Source organism: Echinops telfairi, unplaced genomic scaffold, assembly GCF_000313985.2.
Source record: "Echinops telfairi isolate 266 unplaced genomic scaffold, ASM31398v2 ScPeMD7_3533;HRSCAF=4204_0, whole genome shotgun sequence".
Lineage (NCBI taxonomy): Eukaryota > Metazoa > Chordata > Mammalia > Afrosoricida > Tenrecidae > Echinops > Echinops telfairi.
Genome location: NW_022107431.1, coordinates 21,364,341 through 21,376,548, shown reverse-complemented (window position 1 = coordinate 21,376,548; position 12,208 = coordinate 21,364,341). Strand labels below are relative to the sequence as shown.

The window sequence follows — 12,208 nt, the reverse complement described above, 5'->3', positions numbered from 1 at the left end:
ACAGTTTTATTTATTTTCACTTTCAGTCTTCTTTGTTTTCAGTCTTATTCCATTGGACTGTATATCTAGCCTTCAGCAGTATCTTACTGTCTTGATTGTTGTATCATTGTGGCTTATTTTGAAAAGTAGGACAAGTTGAGACATGTCAGTCTTCTAACTTTATTCTGATAAGGCTGACTTTTGGGATTCTGATTAGGATTGTTATGTGGACTCTAGATCATTTTAGTGAATAGCGACATGGTAACCATATGAAGACTTCTGATCCAAGGCGCTGGGATGCCTTTTATTTAATTTCTTTAATACCAACAGTGTTTTGTAATTTTTAGTCTGGAGGTCTTATACTTATTGGTAGGAATTTGCTCATGAGTGTTTTATTATTTGTGATGCTATAGTAAAACGCACCCATTCGTCTATGCCAGGAAATTTGGAAGACAGTTACTTGGTGGTCACCCGACTGGTAGAGACCCATATTTATGCCCATTTCAAAGAAAGATGAACAACCGAATGCTGGAAGTACAGAATGAGATCAGTGATATCGGCACACAAATAAAATTTTGCTTATGATTATCCAAGAATGGTTGCAGCAGTACCTTGAGAGGGAACTGCCAAAGTTCAGGCTGGATTCAGAAGAGGACATAGAACAAGGGATATCATTGCTGATGTCAGATGGATCTTGGCTCAAAGTAGAGAATACCAGAAAGATGTTCACTTGTGTTTCATTGACTAAGCAAAGGCATTTGACTGTGTGGACCATAATAAACTGTGGATAACCTTGAGAAGACTGGGAATTCCAGAACTCTTCATTATGCTCATTTGGAACTTGTATATGGATCAAGAGGCAGTTGCGTGAACAGAACAAGGAAATGCTGAATGGTCAAAAATCAGAAAAGGTGTGCTTGAGGTTGTAGCCTCTGACCGTACCTTTTCAATCTATATGCTGAGCAAATCATTAAGGAAGCTGAATTATTTGAAGAAGAGTATGGCATTAGGATTTGAGGAAGGCTTATTAACAGATGACACAACTTGCTGAAAGGGAGGAGGACTCTTGCAGCACTTGTTTATAAAGATCAAGGATGGCAACTCAATATTTTTACAACTCAATATAAGGAAGAACAAAATTCTCTCAAACCAGTAGGTAGCATCGTGGTAAATGTAGAAAAGGTTGAAGATGTCAAGGATTTTGTCTGTCTTGGATCCTCATAGCAGCAGCAATCAGGAGTTCAGCAGAGGTATTGCATTGGGCAAGTCTGCTACACAAGACCTCTTTAGAGTATTGAAGAGCAAGGGTGTTACTTTGAGGACTATGGTGAGCCTGACAACAACCTATGTTATTCTCCATTGCATCATGTGCATGTGAAAGTTGGACATTAAATAAGGAAGACCATAGAAATATAGATGCATTTGAGCTGTGGTGCTGAACAAGAATATTGAAAGTACCATGGACTACTAAAAGGACCGAAGAAATATATCAGAAGAAATAAGGACTGAGAAATAAGGTTTCTTAGAGGCAAGGATGGCAAGATTTCATCATTCATACTTTGGCCATACTGTCAGGAGATACCAATCACTGGAGAAGGACATCACGTTTGGTAAAATGATGGAGTGGCAAACAAGAAGTTCCTCGATGAGATGGATTGATATGGTGGCTGCAACGGAATGGGAATGATTCTGAGTGTGGCACAGGATGGTACAGGGTTTCATCCTGTTCTGCATAGGGTCACTATGGGTCAGAGCCGACGCGGTGGCACTTAACAACAATACAACATAGTAAATATAATTACTTTCTTAATTTTGATTTGTTTTTGGCAGTGTGTTAAAATATAATAGATTTTTTAATATGAGGGAGTTTCACAAAATTTATGGAAAAATTAAAAGGTAATGGAATTTTTCCACTAATATTTTAAAGCCCTCTTGTACTGAACTTGTGTCTTGCCACATGCCAAACTACTTTATTAGTTCTAATAATCTTTTCAGTGGGTTCCCTAGGATTTTCTATACAAATGAATTCTGCAAATAGAGAAGAAAGTTTTACTTTTATGTCTCTAATATAAATGCCTTTCATTTTCTTGCTTGAATTCCCTGGCTAGTGTCTCTAGTACACTGTTGAATGGAAGTGATGAGAACAAACATTTTTGTCATCTTCCTGATGGCAAGAGAAAAAGCATTCATTTAGCATTTTGCCATTAAGTATGATGTTAGCTATAAGTTTTTAATTAGATTGAAAGAGTTCCCTTTTATTTCTGTTTATGTGGAATTATTTTAGCATGAACAGTATTGGATTTTGTCCATTGAGATATTTTGGTTTTTTTTAGTCTTTTATTCTCCTCATATGGTCTTTTACATTATTTTCCAGATAGCAAATCCATTTAGCATTCCTGGAACATCTCACACTTGCTCATGGAACATTATCTTTTTATATTGATCTATTTACTAGTATTTTGTTCGGATCATTTGTAATTATAATCATGACATACTGGTTTATAGTGTTATTTACCTGTGATGTCTTGAGGCTGAAGTTCGTAACTCTTATGTATTTTTTACTGCTTTTATGGATTTACATTCATGAAGAATATTCTTCAGCATTATCTGTGTCTAACCAAAATGTTCATATATATTCCATTTTCATTTTACCACTGTCATAAGAATTCTTATACCTACATTTTTGTCTTATGATAACTTTTTAGAAATTGATTTTGTAGATGACATATTTATGGCTTTTGACAAATTTTGAAAATTATTTATAAAAAAAATACTTAGCCTCGAACAATGTAATGTTAACACTTGCACCAGAAATGTATAAAGTCCCTAGGATATAAATACCTATGGACTCTATACTTACTTAGAAAAATAAAATTGATCAGTTCTATAAGGCCTCTGTGGTGTCTCCCTTTCCTTTCTCCAGTTTTCTCTCCTCCCATTCCATGTAATGAACACCTGCTTCCAGCCACATGGGTAGGAGTTATTCATGCCTACTATTCTATTTTACCTACTGCATCTTAATTTGTTGCAGTTTACTTTTTGATTTTTAAGGAATGTCTCCCACCCACTAGAAAAGAGGGTTTTAGAGTACTATCTCTTTGGCATATCTGATTGATTGGCTTTGATGTTTACTTGCCACTAAAGGTGGTTTAGTTTCATAAAGCAATCTTCTATTAGCCACTCAGTTGCTATTGATTGTAAATATCTTTCCTCTACATATACGCTCCAGTTTTATATGATTTATAGGAAGATAAGAAGTGATATTTATGTATAGAAATTAGCTTTTATCACATGTTTCTTTTTTTATACACCAAGGCTTGGTGATTTCTATTAAAGGTTCACAGTTAGACTGTCTGAATTCACATCCCAACTTCCTCACTCACTGGCTCTGTGTCTTTGGGAAAACACTTAAATTTCTGCCTGAATTTCCTTTCATTTGGGACCACAGGGCTTATACCAGAGGCAATTTCGTGAGGTACTGTGAATATAGTGTTTTTTTAAAACAAACACGTATAAAGCAAAAGAAAATCAAACTCACTGCCATCAAGTCAATGCTGACTCATATCGACCTCCTGTGGAGGTCTGAGACTCTTAACTGTTACCTGAGAAGAAAGCCCGGTCTTTCTCCCGTGGAGCGGCTGGTGGTTTCGAACTGCAGACCATCGGGATCACAGCCCAATTCATAACCAATAAGCCACCAGGACTTCAATGCCTATACAAAGGGGATTTCAAAAATTCATGGGACAATGTTATTAACTTTTAATTTTGCTTCACCACCTTTTGAAGCCCCCTTTTATTGCCTAGAACACATTAAGTGTTCAATAAATATTAGCTGCTGTGATGATGATGATGAGATCCTTAAAGACTGCCTGATTCTTTCTTCCTTTATAACCTCCCCTTAAAAAAAGTCAGACAGCTGTTTAGGAAATGAACTAAATGCTTATTTCTGAGGTTGATGGTCCAATATTATAAAAAATTCCTGCTCATCCACCTCATCTTGATTAATCTTCATTAGTTTCATCATGCTACCCACTTCCTTACGTATGTCTTTATTTCTTATTGCATACTTTAAAGGAACATGTCTAAGCTCTCTAACCTTGCATTCAAAGACCCCGCCTAACTTAATCTTTGAGCCTTTTTTTCTGCATCTCCTTTTCATCAATAAGCCAAGTAGGATGGTGCTGTGTGGACAAGGACCACGAGTCTAGCTCAGCAGTAAGCATTAGAGACATTGACTGGTTGGTTCCATGGGGGAAATGACCAGAAGGACTGGGTAGGTGTCAGTTAATGAGCAAGCAGTAGAAAGTTGAGACTAGAAAGACACTCAAGGGCAGGATGGTGTTTATGCTATTTACCAAAGAGCACACTGGAATTGAGAGTTCAGAGTTAAGGAATATATAGTAACTTTTATAAATAGGAATACTCAATAGTTTATAAACTGTAGCTATTCACATTTTCAGGTATTTGAGTGTTGCTTATGCCACTGTGAACATCGACATGATAAGTAGGCACCATCTCCCCAGTGGGTATGGGTACAGTGCTTGACTGCTTATTTTCTGGTAAAACTCATGTTTCTGTAATGGCAGTATTAAGGATTTTATATACAAGAAATAGTCATCAAAGTTTGAAGGTTATGAATATTTTTATCCAAGGTATTCTCTGTAGGATGATATGTATCAAGAGCAAGAGAAAATAATGAGAGCAAATGTAGCCTTATATTACCTAGGGTTAACCTTCTTAGAGTGGAACTTAACAGTCTCGCTTAAGTTTGCCCCTCTAATTCAATTAGCTAACCTGATGACATGGGTCACAGGTGTAGATTTGTGTTGTATTAGCTTCTTGAAAATTTTGTTGCATACTCACAAAGTTCCATTTCCCAAATGGAGTCAGATGTAGGCCCCAGTCCTGTGTACTCATTCCTGTGTACCTCTCTCTCTACACCTCACTTCTGGGACACTCACACATAGTTCTCCATATTGCATCTAGCGTGGGCAGTAAACCCTCCCTTCCTCCCTCCCTCCCTCCTCAGTATCCTATCCCTCTCTCTCCTTGTTTCGACCCCTGTCTCTGGCATCCTTGTTTTATCTTTTTTCCATTCTTTTCACATTTTTGAAAGCATACTTTTACAATTCTTTGTGTGTGTGTGTGTGTGTGTGTGTGTATTTCAATTTATTCTAGCCATAAAAAGAGGTAGATCAGATTTTCTTTTTGGGGGGTTATGGAACTGTCTCTTAAAAGCCACATTTATTAGATCATAAATCATGGGGCAGCCACCTAGAGTTCACAGACCAAATCTGACCCGCTACTTGCTTTCATAAGTAGTTACATAAAACCCACTTGCCAGTGTCCATAGAGAGCATTTCATTGGAACACAGACACACCTATTTGCTTTTGTCTGTTTACTGTCTTTAGTTGCTTTTGCAGTGCATCTGTAGACTTGAGAATAACAGAACCCACATGGCCTACAAAGCCCAACATTTGTATTATCATGCCACTTAAAAAAGCTTCCCTTATACCTGGCATAAGATTATTCCTTAACAACAACAATAATAATGCTGAAGTTAAAACTGCCCCTTGCAAAAATGATTATTTAGCCCTTGAGAGGTAGGCTTGACCCTGAGAACAGGTGACTATTGCAGTCTTTAATAAAACTTTGCATATGCATAACCCATAGTCACAAGAAAGATTTTACACCAGTTACATGAAATTGAAGGGAACTTATGTACTTGAAACATTGTCTAGTGGTTTCATTGTAGCGTCTGTTTATGTTAAGGCAATGAAGGTCTCAGGCAAGTTGCTGAGGCAGAGTGCTTGGAACAGTTTGTGTTCAAGGTTGATCTTTTCTTTCATTGTTTTTTTCCCTTGTAAGGCAACAGTTATTTCAAGCCAAAGTCATTAATGCATCAAGTTAAATAACAGTGATGGCCACTCCTACAGGGGCAATGCATTATTTACTGTGTCTCTTCTAGTCACAGTCCTCACTTGCCACCCAATGACCTATTTCTGCATGGGTCTGTTCAGAAGGTGGGTGAGACACTGGTAGGTAATTGTGACCAGGATTCCCTAGGATGCCGTCCTGCAGTGTATGAAACGAGGCCTCTGAGAAACATAAGGAGGGACCTTACTATTAGCAAGAGCCAAGAGCACAGCCTCTAGACCCAAATCTCTGTGCAGTGAACGTTCAGTAGTCAACTACCATCAGAGGAGCTGCAATAGAAGTAGGAGCCAGAGCACGGGACAGAGTAATGGACTTACCCAGCCCACAGAGCACATTAAGATGAGTACTATTGTGAAGGAGGTTGGCTTGCAGAGTGGGGTTCCTCTAGCCCAGCCGTTCTCAACTTGTAGGTCGAACGACCCTTTCAGAGGGGTCGCCCAATTCATAACAGTAGCAAAATTGCAGTGATGAAATAGCAGTGAAAATAATGTTATGGTTGGGGTCACCACAACATGAGGAACTGTATTAAAGGGTCAAAGCACTAGGAAGGTTGAGAACCACTGCTCTAGACACTTAATGGAACTAGACCTGAGTGCCTTTAGGCTGAGGCTGACAACAGAGTGACATGCCCCTTTGGGCCTTTATAGCAGACGGGAGAGAACTTTGTGACATGTCGTGAAAACTCAATCCTGAGAATTTGTCATTAGCTTTACAACTTGTTAATAACTTCCTTAATACATCCTTTCATCATGAATTTGGTCTGTGAGTTCTGTGTAGCTATTGCAATGGATTCTAGAACCCAGAGAGATAAAATAGAGGACATTAATTAAAACAACTCAGCCGCCAAGAGGATACTGTAGATGGCTTGCTTCTCACAGCATCCTGCAAGCTAGATAGGTATTACCTGTGTTCTCCAGATTAGAAAATCAACAGGTTTAATAATGCTCCTCAGTCACAGCAAATGGTCTTCAGTTTTCGCTGTGCCTCAGCTGTTTCTGGTAGCCCTTGAGAAAAATAATATCTACCCATTCTTCACCTCTGATGTTTTGGATTTTTTAAATATGCAATAGAGCCATAACCTCACTGCCAGGAGAAAGAGGCTCCTACACCAGGGTCCCTGTGAGTCAATTAACTTGGTCTTCTTTCCACTCTACTATATGTAAGTGATCTGTTCTTTAAATTTTCACTTGAAGCCTTTTTTTATGAAGTAATGATATATTATGAAGTTCTTCCATCCCTCTGCCCCACCCCCCTCCCAATTCTTAGGACTGTTAGCCAAAGCACTTTGTAGGCCTGGCTGCAGCTGTCTAGTATTGCCCTGGGCGAAGGAGTCAGCAACCGTGTGGTGGAAAATCCCTTCCCATGCCTGAGTCTCAGAATTTCCATCTGTGAAAGAAGGTGGTGGTGGTTGTCAGGTGTCCGTGGAGTTGGTTCAAACTCACAGCGGCCCTATGCACCACTGAAAGAATCACCACCGGGCCGGCGCCATCCTCACCGCTGTGCCTATGTCTGAGGCTGTGGTTGCCGGCACCGTGTCACTCCATCTCATTGAGGGCTGCTGCCTTTTGCAAGTAAGGGTAGTAAGAATATTTCCGAGTTCCTGTGAAGATTAAGTACAATGATAGAATTAAGGGACAGTGCTTGAAATTTAACGGATATACAGTAAGTCATTCTTAAGATTGTATTAACAAAACCTATTGGTCATCTTGGCTAGAAGTTAAGAGATTGTACTATGTCATAAAAATAGTATGGCCTTGTCTGTAGTTGAGTTGAAGTGAAACCTTTCTTGACCTCATGTGACTGCCTGCCTGGTGGTACTGACACATTTCATTTTGAGGGATTAAAATACTGACTGATGCCCACAGAGTACCAAAGTTTCAAGACGAGTAGGCTACTTCCTAAGAGTTTGAAATTACTAGGGCGGCTTGCATTTTCTTTGCTTACCAAGAATCAGATAAGCCTGATGAGGTGCGGATAAAGGACTTCAATGATTAGAAAAGAGGTAATGAGACTCCCTAAGCATGGTGCTGATTGCATTGCTAGTATTTTAGCTTATCCTCTGCCTTCGAGCCAGGTCAGATAAGTGATGTTTCATTCCATTCATGCTAATATGATAATTAGTGTACTAATTAGTGCCAAGAAGAATAACTTAACTGGGAATATTAGAATTTTCATCAATTGTCATCTGAAAAAAAGATGTGTCAGCAGAAGTGGGGGTGCTTCTTGAGCTGTGTCACTTGGGGAAATTACTTAATTTCTCTGTTTCAGTTGTACCTGTTTAAACATTCTTCTTGGGTTTTGAGGATGAAATGGTACACATTTACTATCATGCCTAACCCATACAAATACTATGTGATTGTTGTGATGATAATAAAACTCATATGTATGTATTTGCATATTAATCTGTATTCATGACTTTTAATGGAGTAATCAATTTATTGGTAGTAGTGCATCAAGCTTCAGTTAGAGAAATGCAATCATACCATTCTTCATTATATAAAAATACCAGTGCAAGAATGAAAAATGTCAGGAAAAATGCTTGTTTTCAGAAGCAGTATTCCAAAAGGCTGTGTGTACTTTTCAAGGTTGTTTGTTGACTCAGGTAAAAGTAGATGCACAAGTACCTTTTCTCTCTCTGCTTTGCTTTTTAAGTTGAAGAAGAAAATTTGGACCAATGTAAAACTACATCTAAGTATTAATCCTGTTTTTGTATGTTGCTGGTTTTAGTGTTTCAGTTTTACTAGAAGGAACAAGTATCCTATTTCTTTTAGATCTGTAATCTTTTAAACCTTCTCATTATCAGCAGAAACTAGTTTACAGATTAAATTGCTGTGTAATAAGCCTAGCTCTATATCTGGACTTCACTGTGCAGCCTGTTTATTTCCCAGGTCATCAGAATACTTATCAGTTTATTATGTAACTTATTTTTATCCAAAAAAGCCCACATATACCATAAGCTCCTTAATGGAATTAATGACAGCTTTGGTCGCCCGGGAGTAGAATGCTACTGCCAACACGACAGTGGAGCTGCAGTAATCCAGCTCCAGTTCCTGATTAATGAGGTTAGTGAATTGTTTTAATCTCTCCTACTTATCTATGAACAGGGCTACGGCTTCTCTTTCAAATTTCTCTCATGCATTCATACTAGATTTTTTCAGCAAATAAATTCGTGTAGGTCATACATAATAGTAATTTGTATAACAGCATCCTCTTGGACAGCAATGAATAACATATTTTCTCAGAAAAATATTGAAAATTGAATGTAAAGTAAACCTTGTTTTGGTAGAGCATTTTGTATTTTAAGTTTTAGAATTATTGAAAGTTAGGTAGTACTAAGCTCTGTATTAAGATTTTAAGTGTTGTGCATGTTAATGGATTTTTAAATATGTACAGCTAAGAAACCAACATCCACCAGCAACTGGTTACTGGCAAATGTCTACAGTAGCACGCTAAGTTGCATTGCTGTTTGTTTAAGTCATTGGCAATGTCTTTCCTTGTCATGGAATATAAAATTTGGAAGGAGATAGTGGACATGTGGTTTTTTCACCAAAGGACACATTGTGTTTGCTTATTTATTTTTTTAAGTATGAGGAGTCCTAAGACTACATTATGCCCAACTGGTGCCAAGTAAGGGAATTGTGATCTTAGAAAGGAAGAAAGAGAAAGGACTCCAAAAAAAGACTACTGTCTTTAGAGAGGAGGATGTTTTGTGGACACTGTTTTTGCTGTTAAGTCCCTGGATTCCACGGAAAACTGTTTTAACTGTCGATGAGTGCAAAAGTGCTGAATACTTCAGGTTTTGTTTGCTTTTAATGCTAGAGGATTTAAAAGCGGTATCTAGGGTACAGAGCTAAAAATGGCAATATAAAAACTCATGAAAAGTGTGATCCAAATAATAGTCATTAAAACTGTGAGCCAATAACATACTGCATACCAACTGCTTGAACACCTAAATTTTAGAAATTGTGATTTAAATTGTTACTCAACATGACAGCATTCTTTTCAATAAGAGCCACCCTAGAGCTCCTTAAAAATGTCTATTTTGCTTTATTTTATATACTAAAGTTTTATTTTAAAATACTTAAAAAGCACTTTAACATCGCTATTTTTAAAAAATTGATCAGCAAATGTAGGAGAATTAAACGGGATAATCTGACATTGGGAGTGTGCAGGGCTGTCAGTTTCGTAGAGCCATCCAGAGGCAAAGGGGATTAGGAGGAGGTCAGCAGTTATTGCTACTTGAGGCTTCAACCTTGAGATTTGAGGATGGGGAAATATCACGAGAAGGAAGATGGCACAGTCTGAAACTGATAGAAATAAGAATGAACAGTGTATGTTGTTGCTGCCCTGAATCTTTTGAACTTCTTTACTTCAAAATTATAGAGATAAAAAGATTCCCCTAGTAAAAGGGAGAGTAGACTTTTAAGCAGTTAAATTGTAGCAATATGAGTAACACAATAAGCTAGTTCTCATGGAATTATTTTGAAGTTAGAAGGCAATTGAGAAGTTATTTAATATAATTCTTGTCTTTAGAACTATTTGAATCTTGCCAGATAGTTGACATTTTCTTTTTCCTTTGTGAGAGGTGACTTTTTAAAAAGAGGGATATTTTAAGATTTCCTATAGTAATCTAAATGTTTGGGATTACAAATATTGAATGAACTTCATATTAATTCATGTTACATCTTTTGTCATTCTTCTCTCAGTTACCGATTAATCTTATCTGATTCCCTTGTTGAAAATTAGTGATTTCCTTCACAAACCAACTCTTAGTAAATTCTTAATCCTGTTCACACAATAGAATCATTTCTGGAGGCTTTTATAATATACCTTGAGAGCCCCAGAGATCAGACATTCTCTTTTGTTCAGTCTGGAGTATGTCTGCGCTACCTTCCTGATTTACCTCTGCTGCCTGCCAGAATTTTCTTCTTCGTACCTAATAGTAATTCATTGTATTAGTTGTTTAAATTTCTAGACTAGTCAGATTTTGTAATCCTTTGGACAATGAAGCCACAGTGCATTGCCTGCTGTCTTTATTTTCCATCTCAGTCTAGTAGATTTAGTCACAGTAAGTACTGTCATAGGATTTGTCTTGAGCCTAGTAAAACAGCCGTTATGTCACAATGTATTGGCCATGAAGTATGTGCAACATTGACTAAGTGATATACAGTCAGATGGTATATAGATGTCAATCACAATATCCACCTTTTGGTTTATAATATTTTATTTAAATTACTGAGGGACTTAAAGTATATATAGATCTGCTTAGAATTTTGGTAAGGCCAATGTGTCTTGGAACTGAATGTGTGGCAGAAGGCTTTGAGATTTAGGGAAGAGATTTTTGGCAGCTAGTTAGTAGTGACATAATGCATGAAGAATGTATTGTATATAAAATGTATTATAATCTGTTTTGAAGGGAGCTCTTGTGAGTGCCTTGGCTGATGATACTTTACACTTATGGAATTTACGTCAAAAGAGACCCGCCATACTACATTCACTTAAATTCTGCAGAGAAAGGTAAGAAAGGACGTTTGCTATTCCATTTTGAAATTTACTCTGTTTGAATTTTATTCTTTTATTTATGTTCAATGTGAAAAAAATTTAAAAGGCCACACAGTGAAAATAAATTTTTATTCCTTTCTATGCTTGTCTTCCACCCCCAAGGAAACCACGCAAATTAGTTGTTTGTTCTTCTAAAAATACTTGTAGCCTGTGTATAAGCAGAAACCTCTATATATAGCTTGTGCTCTCTTTCTTTCTTTTTTTTTGGCATAAAAAGGAGGGCATTGCACATTCTTTCAGGAACATGTTCTTGCTTATCAGTGTATTTGTTAGAGTATTCCACATCGGGATATTTCAGTGTTCTGTGGTCATTTTCACAATGACAGTGGTATTCTGTTGTTCTGAAGTGATGGCTTATTCAACCGTGCCTCATCGATGGAAATGTATGGCATTTCCAGTTTGCTGCTCATTTTGCTTCGATGTAAAGTTATATTCTTAGTACATACTTTGGACATGTGATCAGGAAGGGTTAGCCTCAGGAGAAGGATGTCATGCTTGGCACAGCAGAGGGTCAGTGAAAAGGAGGAAGACCTTCAATGAAATAGATGGACACGGCAGCTGGAGGAGAACACAACGGGACCGACAGTTCCTGGGGGACATGGGAGAGGGGGAGGTGGGGGGAAAGGAAGTGGTGTTAACAACCCAGGGACAAGGAAACAACAAGTGATCCAAATTGGTGGTGAGGTGGGTGTGGGAGGCCTGGTAGGACATGATCAAGGGTAATGTAAC

At 37.8% G+C, this 12,208-nt stretch overlaps 1 protein-coding gene across 1 annotated transcript in view; it reads left to right on the top strand.

Moving 5' to 3' along the window:
• Positions 1 to 12,208, top strand: part of STXBP5 (syntaxin binding protein 5) — a 186,108-nt gene that overhangs the window by 21,911 nt on the left and 151,989 nt on the right. The window contains 2 exon segments of the mRNA XM_030886748.2: positions 8,898 to 8,979; positions 11,334 to 11,434. Of these exon segments, the coding sequence (XP_030742608.1) occupies positions 8,898 to 8,979; positions 11,334 to 11,434 (183 nt within the window).